This window comes from Penaeus monodon, chromosome 39 (assembly GCF_015228065.2).
Source record: "Penaeus monodon isolate SGIC_2016 chromosome 39, NSTDA_Pmon_1, whole genome shotgun sequence".
NCBI lineage: Eukaryota > Metazoa > Arthropoda > Malacostraca > Decapoda > Penaeidae > Penaeus > Penaeus monodon.
This window is the reverse complement of record NC_051424.1, coordinates 29,113,578-29,126,754: the sequence shown is the minus strand read 5'-3', so window position 1 is coordinate 29,126,754 and position 13,177 is coordinate 29,113,578. Positions and strand designations below refer to the sequence as shown.

Genomic DNA, 13,177 nt, shown 5'->3' with positions numbered 1-13,177 from the left:
TATGTAAAAATAGTATAGTAAATTAGTCTATGATTATATAGATATTAATAAATAATGTATATGATAATATTATGTATGATAATATGTATATTATTAATATAAGAGAAGTAATATAATATAATATATATATATATATATATATATAATACATATAATATACCAATAAAAATATATAAAATATATATATATATTATATATAATATATATATAGTATACATATATATATATATTATATATATATATTTATATACATATACATAATATTTTATATACATATACATATATATTTATATACATATACATATATATTTATATACATATACATATATATTTATATACATATACATATATATATATATATTATATATATATATATATATATATTATATATTATATATATATATATATATATATATATATATATATATATATATATATATATATATATGTACATATGTGCATGTATGAAAAATGTGTACAAAATATATACTGAGCATAAGTGATATGGTCAAATACATGTATAACAGTCTTAACCCATTCGCCCCGTTTGGCATCTATTCTTGCCATGCTCTCAATGGACGCCAACACGTTTGGCATGTAATCTTGCCATGGCATCTATGGGCCCCGTAACGTTTGGCACGTATTTTTGCCTTGATGACTGACCATAGACTGACAGTTTATTATTTTTTTCAACCTAATACTTGGCTCTGTTACTAGTCTTATTTGACTGGTTGATAAATATGTGACGTATGTAATTTATGACATATGTAACTGTCGTAATTATTTATGACTTGTAATCATGTGATTTGTTCACACTAGATTGCATGATTATGATGTACCTTGACCTGACTGGCTGGAAACTAGTAATTGCTTTGATTGGTGCATCAGGTCACATGGCGTGATCTGATTGATTAGTCATGTGAATAAAAAGGTCAGTCAAGGCTCATTCCAGCAGAATGATCGCAGCCATGGAAGGTATGAAGGTATATTCTCTCTTACAAGTCTTGTACTAGAAAAAAAAAACTAAACTTACACAGTGTGACATCACATATCAATACAAAGCTATTTTTGAACATCAAAGTGAAGCTACATTCACTTCTGCTTTCTTCCTTTTCTGTTGAATGGAAATAATAAAAAAACATGGTGTGATCTCTTATATGGACAATGCACTACTTCTGAGTATCAAAATGATATTTGGCTTGCTGCTCTGCTTCATTTGAAAGTTTGAAAAAAAAAACACAAAAAAACGGCTAAGTCCATACTTTTACATCTCGTGCAAAAACAACACTAACTTTTAGCATCAAAGTGTTGATGTCATCAGATAGTGTAGAGAACTTGGAAGCGATTCAGTATATTGCCTCAATACAAAGGCGAATAGATGCCTAGAAAAAACTATGAGAAAAGTACAGTTTCTACACATTGCCCTTATATAAAACGAAACTTTCATAATAAATCTATGGATAGATTCCTGCAAAAATTATATGATGGTCTTTGCGCCGCCGCGCCGCTCCAGAAAAAATCCCGTTGCGGCGGCCCACGTGGCTGGCAACTATTACCGTGAGCGGCGCTGAGCGACGAGCGAAAAATTCCGGGGCGAATGGGTTAATATTATTAACTGACCAATGTCAATTAACTAAACCTTCCCAGGAGAAAATAAGAGAAAAAGAAACACTGTCCCCAGTAACTTTCCTATTTATGGATCTTATGGCTTATTATACATACATATATACATTGTAAAAATAAAAAAGGGTCCTCACTTTGCTCGTTTCTTGTAGTCTTTTTTCTTTTCTAATGCCCCTAGATGTTGCCGACTCTGAGGCTGGTGTCTTTCCCTGTGTTCACGTTGGGTCTTGACTGCATTGCGTAGAGAAGACATCTTGAAATGTGCTTGTATTCACGATCTGTAATTCAGTAGAAATAAATATTTCTAAACATCTGACCTAATGCCATCGATGGAAAGTGTTTTAATTTTCATCAAGGTAACCACTCCATACAATTTTTTTTAAACTGTAATCCTGATTGTCATGCACACAAAGTTTACCAAAGGTAGAGCTTTAACTGGTCCTTAATAAACAATACATAACCAGGGAGGTAGAGCCTTATTGTGCCAGAGAATAGATAGCATAGGTCTGTTTGCCTTTGCTTGAATATGAAGGCCACAGCATCTTAATATTCATAAAATTCTATATACACACATTGGCATTATTTTAAGTGTTCACAAGAGCCATTACTTTAGGTGGTATGGGTCCAGTTTCACATTGCTTTATCGTAATAAAAACATCCCTATGCACAGAATGACATGAGATACCCATTACTACATCAACACCATATGAGACAAACTCGGACTATGGTTAGAAAGATCTCTCCAAAAAAAATAAAAATAAAAAAAAATATACTAGGGTTTCCATTCCAAAGCTGCATATATATGATGAATAATCTGTAACTATAAATAGAGCTACTTACAGCCAATACGTCTCAAGAATTCACTACAAAGTAAGTTTCATCAGAAGTTTTCTTAGAGAATTTCCTGCGGAGAGAACACGTTTGATGATCCTATATCGTCGGCCTAAACTCGAGTCATGTAAAGGATATTGCTCTATTAAAAAATTCTCAATTTGAATTTTTTACACTACCATAATATTAATTTAAAGGCAGTTATAATTAAAAATAAAACGGGATACCATACTAATTACCTCCAAATACTACAAAAAAGCAAATATCTAAATTATCTACATAACCCTGACTTACAAATGTAAACAAAGGATCCGGAGGCTAAGCGACCAAAGTTGTAGAGACTTCCGTTTGAACCGTCATAGAGTAAACATCTATCCCGGTAACTGTGAACTGAAGTGAAGTGTAAAGTAAACACATGGACGATAATCTCATTCCAGAACCAGGAGAGAGTCCTGGTACATATAAACAAATGGACTATGAAACTCTAAATAACAGAAGACGTAAAAACAGTGAAAGCGACAGCGAAACAAACCCACCCTACAAGCAACACCGAAACGAAGAAGCCGGCAGGAACTTCACACAATTCCAAATAGAAATGAATAACAACACTGAATCCAACAACCAAGTAAGAACCAACCAAAATGTAATACTCATTCAGCTGACAGGAGAATCATTAAGTTCAAACTTTAACAACCCCATCAAATTAACAAATGCTATCAACAACTCAGATTTTCACAAATATATTATTGAAGATTCACTGAGAATACTGGGTATCGGAAAGGCGATAAGATTTGAGATAGAGGATATTCAAAAGATAAGACCCTTAAAAGAAATTAAAAAACTAGGACAATGGAACATCATTTGCAAACAGCCAGCATCCAGTATAAACACAAACTGTACATATGGAACAATATTCCCTGTGGAAATAGATTTAGATCTAAAAACAATAAAAGAGAAAATAAGAACACTGGGTCAGACTACAAACATAATAGAAGTAATTAGAATAAACAAAACAAACCAAGAAAAAAACCAAACAGAAAAATGGGTTCCAACAAAATCTTTAAGGATTACATGTAAAGGACCACTACCGGAAAGGGTAGCTATAGGACATACATCCTATCAAGTTAAACAATACACCTTTCCGATACCCAAATGTTTCAACTGTCTTCGATACGGACACGGAATACTTACATGTAAAAACAAAAAAAGGTGCAACAAATGTAGCAGTCATGACCATTATTATAAGGATTGTAATAATGATCCTTATTGTTTCTTTTGTGAAGAAAACCATTTACCAAATAGTAAACAATGTCAAATACATAACAAAGCACAAGACATAAACAAATATAACTTTACACCAAATAATCTAGACATTAAAAGACAATTACAACAACTAAAACCCCTTACAGAACAAACAAAAAAAATAACAAATAAGGATGTAAATATAAAAACAAAAGAAAACACTAGAATGACAAAAGAAACTCTCACTTCAAAGATAAACATAAACTGTGAAAACACAAACCAAGACCCGTGCACACCACGAAACTATGCACAAGCACTTTCACAAACACAAAATATCACACCAGGACAGAAAACACCTCCAAGACAAAGAACACAAAACATATCAAAATTAAATGATACACCAAAAATGAATACACAAACAAACAAAAAAGAAACAAAACCACAAAATGCAAACAAACAAAAATGTACTAATCCAGAACACTCACCAATTACATGGACATTACCCACACCCATTGCTCATTCTCCTAACCCACACCCATTACCCACACCAATTATACACTCGCATCATCCATCCCCATCCCCATTAACTAATACTCAAAATGAAAAACAAAAAATAAATGAAAGAAAGGAAGAAGAAAATGTAAACTGGATTATTATGACAAAAAATATCATAAAAGCAGTAACAAATTTGATGAATAATATAAACTCCGAAAAATCAATCTTAAACACAATCATGGAAACAATAAACGATTTCACACCAATCTTAAAACAAATAATGATTTTGATAAATGAATAAAATAATAACATGGAATGTACATTCAATCCAAAACAAAAAAACTGATTTGAATTACTTAATATTTAAAGAAAATCCAGGATTAATTGCCATTAGTGAAACCTGGTTAAAAAATAAAGATAACTTTAAACTAAATAATTATGAGATAATCAGAAAAGACAGAGAAAACCAAATTGGTGGAGGATTAATGATGTGCATAAGAAAAGATATACAATTTAGTAAACTAAATATAAACGATAGATACAGATATAAAATTGAAATTTTAGCTATTAAAATACAATATAAACAAAAATGGATGAATGTCTTGCTAATTTATAACCCCTGTAATAATATATTTAAAGAAGAATTCCAACACTATGTAGATCAAATACAAGAACCAAAGTTGATAATAGGAGACTTTAATGCACATCATCCCAGCTGGAACCGAGATCCAAATAAACAAAGCAATGTAACAGGAAAAAACTTGTTTGAATTAATAAATCAAAATAATATCATTCTGTTAACACCAAAAGGGCAGATTACTAGAATTGACCCCAAAACAAGCCAAGAAACCACATTAGATCTAGTAATAGGTTCACCCTCAATAACTCATCTCAAAATAAAAGCAGGCCCACACTTAAACAGTGATCATCTCCCAATAATAATAAAAGATGACAATTATCAAATTTCATCAAAAATATTAGAAAAAAAAATGGCAATATACAAAAGAAGGCTGGTCGGCATATGAGTCAAATCTTAATAAAATAAATACAAATATAAATACATTAGAAGAATTAATAAAAATAATAAAAGATACAGGAGAAACATATTTCAAATTTACTAGTAAGAAGATAAATAATAAACCTAATAAACCCTGGTGGAATGATAAATGCAATGAAATAATAAAGAAAAGAAATAAAGCATATAATAAATGGAGAAAAAGACCAAATACACAAAATAGATTAAACTATAAAATATTAGTAGCAGAAGCAAAACAAATAATTGAAAAAGAAAAAAAGGAGTCATGGGAAAAATTTTGCGCGTCGATAAACTTTAAAACTCCTAGCAAAAAAATATGGAATTTTATAAAGAAACAGACAGGCAAAACAACAACAAGTGAGTATCCTTTGATTAATAACAACTTCCCAGTAACAGAGATAACAAAAAAACTAGAATTATTTAAAAAAGAATATGAAAATATAACAAGTAAACAAACAAAAAAACTACTCACAAAAATGGAAAAAGAAGAAATACTAAACAGTGTAAATGAAGAAGACATAAACAATGATATAACATTAGAAGAATTAACATATGTTATAAAAAATGCAAAAAATGGTAAAGCCTATGGTCCTGACAAAATTACATACGAATTTTATAAAAAGGCACCAGAGAAGATATTAGAAATCATATTAAAAAACTTTAACAGATACTGGGTAAAAGGAGAATACCCAAATGAAATAAAAAAAGCAATAATCAATCCAATCCTTAAACCAGGGAAGGATCCAACAAAAATAAACTCTTATAGATTTATAAGCAGAACACCTTGCATCGGCAAACTATTCGAAAACATAATAACAAGAAGAATAAATTGGTGGCTTGAAAAAAATAACTTAGATGAAGATCTTATAGGTTTCAGGCCCAATAGGAACACAACAGATGCACTACAAATAATAGAAATGAAAATAAGACAAGCAATAAAAGAAAAAAAATATGTACTAGTAGTGTGCCTAGACATAGAAAAAGCTTTTGACTCAGTTAATCACGAAACCATAATAATAAAAGCTAAAAATATGGGATTAAAGGGGAAAATATTAAAATGGATAAACAATTTCCTAACAAAAAGAACTTTTCAAATAAAATTAGGAGAACAAAACTCAACAACGGGAAAAATAAAAAATGGAGTCCCACAAGGATCTCCCATAAGCCCTACTTTATTTAATATAGTAATGTCAGATATAAAAATACCTAAAGAAATATGTAAAATAATATATGCAGATGACTTAACCTTAATAACATCTAATATAAATCTAGATGAAGCGAAAAATAATTTAGAACACAGCCTAAATATAATAAGGGAATGGTCAGAAAAATGGGACCTTAAGATAAATCCAACAAAAAGTAAGATAATGTGTTTCACAAACAAAAAAATAGAACAATACCCAATAATAAAAATAGGAAATCAAGAAATAGCATATACAAACAATCATATTATTTTAGGACTCAATTTTGATGCACCAAAATTGACTTGGAAAAAACATATAACATATGTAAAAACAAAATCAATGAATAGAATAAATATTATGAAAAAACTAACAGCATTAACTTGGGGAGCAAACAGAGAAACCTTAATGAAATTCTATAATATATACATAAAACCAATAATTGAATATGGAATTACAATATATGGAACAGCAAACCAAACAGAATTGAAAAAACTTGAAATTATCCAAAATAATGCAATGAGAATTGCAACTGGATCCTTCAGATCTACACCAACAATAACTCTACAAGCATTCACAAACCAAATACCAATGATAAAAAGAATAAAGGAATTAGAATGTATTCAATTAATTAAAAATTTTGAAAAACATGATAATATGCCAATTAAATCCTTAACTTTAAAAAGCATAGAAAATTTTAACCCAAATAAAGATAAAAAAACATTAATATTTAGAGTAATTGAAACCTGTAAAAAATGGAAAATAAATTTAAGAATAAACACAATCCCTAACATATCCCCAATCCCTCCATGGTCCGACATTCTACAAAACATTGAATCAAACTTCATGGATAATATAAACAAAAACACACCACACCAAATAATACAACAACACTTCCATCAACTTGAAAATACAACATACCAAAATTATCACAAAATATACACAGATGGATCTAAAATAAAAGACCCAAAATCAACATCAGCAGCAATATACATTCAAAACAAGAATATTTCAACAATATGGAAATTACAAAATAACACAGAGATAATAGAAGCAGAACTATTTGCAATCAAACAAGCTCTAAATTACATAAACAACAACAAACTACAGAAAACTGTGATCTTAACAGACTCACAAGCATCCATACAAGCAATAAAAAACTACAGACCAGTAAAACACAAACAAACAATATACGAAATACAAGCCCAACTACACTTATTAAACACTAAAAAACAACATATTAAAATACAGTGGATCCCCTCACATAAAAACATAAAGGGAAATGAAATAGCAGATAGAGCAGCAAAAAAAGCTCATGAAGTAGAACACCCCATAGTCATGACCCAAAATTCAACTAATACAATAAAAGAAATAAAAATGAAAAAACAAGAAAATTGGATTACCAAATTAACCGAAAAGTTAAACACAAAAGAATATTACATTAAAGACAACAACCCACAACCATGGACAAGATCAAAAAACAGAAAAATAGATGTAAGCATTGCAAGAATAATGACAAAACACACAAGACTCAAAAAACACCTATATAAATTAAAAATGGAGACTGACCCAATGTGCCGATGGTGCAATAACCAAGAAGAGACACAAAAACATAATCTTACAATGTCCAAGTTTAATCCTAAAACCTAAACTAATACAATATTAAACAAGATAAAAATACAAATCCTGACCTGAATTTTAATTCAGGTGCTGATGACAACAACAGATACGAGCAATAATCTTAAACATCAAAATCTTCTAAAGACAAGATAATAGACATAATCTGAAAACTATGAGAAGAACATAATAGAAAATCAGGAAAGGCTGCTTATAGTCTGAAAACCCTTAGTAACACAAGGTAAAGAGAGCAGTTTAAACTTGGGAGGAGAGATGGCGGGGATCCAAAAATTAGATGAATTATAAAAGATAATAGTACATTCGCGAAAACTACTAGATGCATCACTTTACAATTGAAAGTGTTCTGTCGAAAAATTATACTACCTCAAGGTAAAGAGAGAGTATTTTGTAGTGTGAATGTACTGTACTAAATTATGTAATGAATATAACCGCTGGCAGTACATTTTTTTTTTTAACTACCGGTAGATGGTATCTAAAATTAGAAATATGCGTTTTACCTAATAGAATGATGCTAATATAATTATATGTTAATTATGGTTGCTTTGAAATGTTCCACATCGCCAGTGCAATACATTTTCATTTTGTTTATTGTCAAATGATGAACAGGTCCGAGCTTTTATCTTCCAGAATATACACATGGAGGCTGTTGGTTGCTGTCATTGAACCCTTATAATCCAAAAGGAGCATTGTTTTATATTAGCATAATATATTGTACACAGAATTAGTAATGTAAGTGAAAAGGTTTAAATTGCATTATTCCTTACATTTACAGAAGTACTGCAATAGATATGGCCTTTACATTATTCCAATCAGCAAGTCCACAAAAGAGATCTGACAAAGCCCCAGTGGTCATCATGCATGGACTGCTTGGTTCAAAAACAAACTGGAAAGGGCTTGGAAAAGCTATTAGTTCCAAAACAGGGCGGCAAGTAAGTGAGCAAGAAATCCAGTGTCTCTAAATTAAGAATATTATATGAACTCTTTTACCTATTCCACAAAAAAATGAAATAAAAGGCCCAGGAATCTATTATTATTCACATACCATTTTTAAAATGATAATTGAATGTATCAAACACAGCTGCTAAATGATATTACTCCCAGGTTTATACTGTAGATGCCAGAAATCATGGTGACAGCCCCCACACTCCAGATATAAGCTACCCACTATTAGCTGAAGATCTGCTTAATTTTCTCGAAAGACACAACATTCCAAAAGCTGTGTTGATGGGTCACAGCATGGGAGGCAGGGCAGTCATGGCAGCAGCTCTGATAGAGGTGAGTTGTGTAAAATTCAGAAGGCAGGTGAAGTTGAGATAAAGGGTGAAATTCATGTAGCCTAGAGAATGAAGGTGTGGGTGAGAAGAGGGAGAAGATAGGGGTAAAGTAAGAGACAGAGGTGAGGGTGAAGTAGAATAGGATGTAAAAGTGAAAATGAGGTAGAGGGTGAGGAGAGGGTGAAGGAAAGTGTGAATGAGAAAGAGAGAAGAGAGAAAGAGGAGAGAGAGAGAGGAGAGAGCGAGAGGAGAGAGAGAGAGAGGAGAGAAAGAGAGAGAGGAGAGAAAGAGAGAGAGGAGAGAAAGAGAGAGAGGAGAAAGAGAGAGAGGAGAGAAAGAGAGAGAGGAGAGAAAGAGAGAGAGGAGAGAAAGAGAGAGAGGAGAGAGAGAGAGAGAGGAGGAGAGAGAGAGAGGAGAGAGAGAGAGAGGAGAGAGAGAGAGAGAAGAGAGAGAGGAGAGAGAGAGAGAGAGAGAGAGAGAGAGAGAGAGAGAGAGAGAGAGAGAGAGAGAGAGAGAGAGAGAGAGAGAGAGAGAGAGAAACTGAGAGAGAGAGAGAAACAGAGAGAGAAAATTAAAATAACCCAGAGCCTTTAACATTACAGCCATCAGTAGTGGAGAAACTGCTGGTACTCGATATCTCTCCTTATGGGGTCTCAAACAGCATATCATCACTTCCCATCTTTGTTGAGATTATGCGGAAGGTTCAAGTTCCGTCTCATCTGAATATAGTTGAAGCACGCACATATGTAGACAACCTCCTGCTACCTGCAGTCCCGGTGAGGATATGTCCCATGTTTCAACAGTATTTGATTCATAAATTCTTTTCACTTCAATTAAAATTAATGATTGAAATAAACATTCATTGGCTGTGGATGGTTACTTAAGAAATGTTTAAAGTTTTTTTCTTCTTCTTCTTTTCTACCTATAGTGTAATATTCATATAATGAAATTAGAATCTGCTTTTTATTTTATAACTCTTGTCTTGCCCAACACAAACTCATGTATTTTGATTCAAATTTTTTAATCAGTGAAGTATGTGCCAGTAAGTGTGAATCAACCAACTACTCTTGCTCCCAGGAACGTGGTATTCGGCAGTTCCTTTTGACAAACCTGATCCGGGACGAGGAAGGCTACAAATGGAGAGTGAACATTAATGCTATTGCTGAGAACTTCAACCCCCACATATCTACCTTTCCAGTTGTCAAGAGAGACAGCTATTTCGAAGGAGAGACTGCTTTTGTGGCCGGTGCTCTCTCAGATTATGTTAGGTAAAGGGGACAGGTTTTCTGTGTATTTGTATGTGTGGTGTGTGTTTTTAATATGGTCATTTTGTGACTGCTGATGCTTTCATGCTAGCTTTATTTGTGTAAGGTAGTGTCTGCATTTTTAGGATGGGGTAATGACATAAATTTCATATTTGATGAATATTAATACTAATTAAGAAAAAGAAAAGGGAAGAGAATAAGAGAGGAAGAGCAATAGGAAAGGGGAAGGAGCACACACGCATATACAAACCCTTTGTATATAAGTTCATGTACTGTCCACTGTATTTTTATTTTATTTTGTTACACACAGATGACACTACAACGAGTCACTCAGCCTAATGTGACCTTACTTAATTTCCCCAATCCTTGACTTTTTGTGAATTTTTTTTTTTCCCATATGCTATTAAAATTGATGCTCTTGTTATCATTATTGACATTATTGTTTTCAGTGTAACTAAATACTAATAGCAATTGAAAATAAAAAAGAATCATTCCAAAACTGAAGGAAAAGGGTAAACAGGTGAGATACTAGTAATTGACTCCTCGGTAACTGAGTATTTGTAGAGCCATCTATGTGTTAACACACTAAATTAAGAGCTTAGTGGTCATGGTATTTATGTTATGCCTTCCCAGCCCAAAGGATTAATCATACACACATAAAACTAGATAGATTATTTATGTAATACATTATATTGGCTGTATAATGCATAAAAAGATCCATGTAAACTAGAATACAGTACATTTTGTTTCACCTTAGCACAAAACTACTTACCTGTTTTCATTCACAGACCAGAAGAAGAGGAGATCATCCAAGACATCTTTCCGCAGGCAACCTTCCATTATATTGAAGGCGCAGGACACTGGCTGCATGCAGACAAGCCGGCAGAATTCTTAGATGTCGTAATTCCAATGATTCAGGAATAAAAATCTAATAGTTCTTGGAATTTAGAATGCTTTGTAAAAAGGTACAAGTACTGTACTGTAGTCAGAACCACAATTAGATTATTATTTTATTCATGAGCAAATTATTTCAGGATAATAATTTATTTTTGGTTGTAAATTAAAAGACAATTGATGCTAGTTTTACAATTGTTTAATAAGATTAATATTTTAAAATAATTTAATGACTGAAACTGTTTTATATTAACTTAAATATGTATTTAATATCTTTGTAATATATGTATATACTAAAAGTAAATAGTAATAAAATATTGCACAATCTGTGCCGGCATATTTTTCATAACAAAACTGTCTTTTAATAGTTTCAAAAGGGTAATTTACTTGGTGTTTAAAAAGGGTAATGAGAAATTTCAATGTGAAATACTTGCAATTACCTCATAGTCATTTACGAGGTATGATAAAATTCTCATCAAATCTGGGCTGGTGATAAAGAAATTGTTTTAAAAGAAAGAAATCCTCTATAATATTCATCTCCACACACTGCAAGTAGAACATCAAAGGGAAGTACAAGAAAACACACGAATATGCCGAAGGCCTTTTCGCATTTACTGCTTCATCAGTGTCAAACAGCCCCATACTCTGACAATAGTCATCTTTTCCAACATTATCTCCAAAAACAAGTAGGCAGGGTTTCCTTTCACAGTCAGTCCAATCATTCATGCCTTGTCACAGTTACCTCTGACTGACCTCACTGGCAAGCCTATATCAGCACAACTTCACTCCTCCCCTAATACTTTTACCAGACCTGTTTCCGTATCCCTGACTGATTGCATGCCTTGCCAACTGTGATGCAGTAGCAGTCCAGTGCTATACTATTCTTCCCAGAGGCCAACGAAAGTCCTACATCAATATTGGTGGTGTCCTGCCCTGTCCAACCCTATCCGACGATTTTGACCCCTTCCCCGGCAATGTTAGAAATTTTAACGTTTTGGCCACCAAGTCAAACGCTGTCACTTCACTGCCAACTGCCCTCTATGAGCCCAACCTGGTCGTGACTGTTCAAATTATTCTGCTCAGTCATGCACATGTGCCAATTGTGGTGGCTCCCATAATGTATTTTTTATAGGAACCACCTGCCTACAAGCTCTAATCAGAGGTAGCAGTTCTCAGATTCAAACTAGGCCTTGCTCTACGTGAGGCCAGACAAGAAGCACACCAACAAGGTTTTTCTCTTTCTACTATTCTAAAAACAGTACTTTGCTCTGCTCCCTTCCCATCTTCTCAAGAAGTCTCAGCATCTTTCCCAATATATATATTGCTACGCCAGTGGGTCTTTGTCTCTGTGCGAAACATGTGTTAACATGAAGAGGATGACCTGGGCATGTGTTAACATGAAAAGGTCGCAACATGAGAACTGCTGACGCGAGCGGGTGCATGGCGCACCAATCCCTGGGGGGCCAAGCACGAGATGCAGGCGAAGAGAGCGACCACGAGCAGGCGCACCATCTCGCCGAGATGCAGGCAAGGAAGGCAGAGGAATAGTTCTGCCAACTTGTTGAGGTGCTACAGAGCAATCTTGCATCTGTGAAGATGGAAACTCAGTAGTACACTGACAAGGCCTGCAACAGCGTGAAGAGTGAACTGATGGAGGAGGTGCAGACTCTGAGGGCGAGGTTCAGGGCCTGAGGGAGG

General features: G+C 33.2%; 2 protein-coding genes across 2 annotated transcripts in view; one reads left to right on the top strand and one right to left on the bottom strand.

Moving 5' to 3' along the window:
• LOC119597351 (probable U3 small nucleolar RNA-associated protein 11) overlaps positions 1-2,596 on the bottom strand; it is a gene marked incomplete in the record, with an annotated part of 7,743 nt that extends 5,147 nt beyond the window's left edge. Inside the window, 2 exon segments of the mRNA XM_037946908.1 lie at positions 1,758-1,901; positions 2,464-2,596. Coding sequence (XP_037802836.1) covers positions 1,758-1,876 — 119 coding nt within the window.
• Positions 2,597-8,362: 5,766 nt separating this feature from the next.
• Positions 8,363-11,802, top strand: LOC119597712 (protein ABHD11-like; the record flags this gene model as incomplete). The annotated part of the gene is given in 6 exon segments (XM_037947320.1): positions 8,363-8,415; positions 8,819-8,975; positions 9,148-9,321; positions 9,923-10,096; positions 10,398-10,588; positions 11,374-11,802. Coding segments are annotated over 6 exon segments (885 nt in total), but the record flags the coding sequence as incomplete, so codon positions are not given.
• Between the last annotated feature and the right edge of the window lie 1,375 nt (positions 11,803-13,177).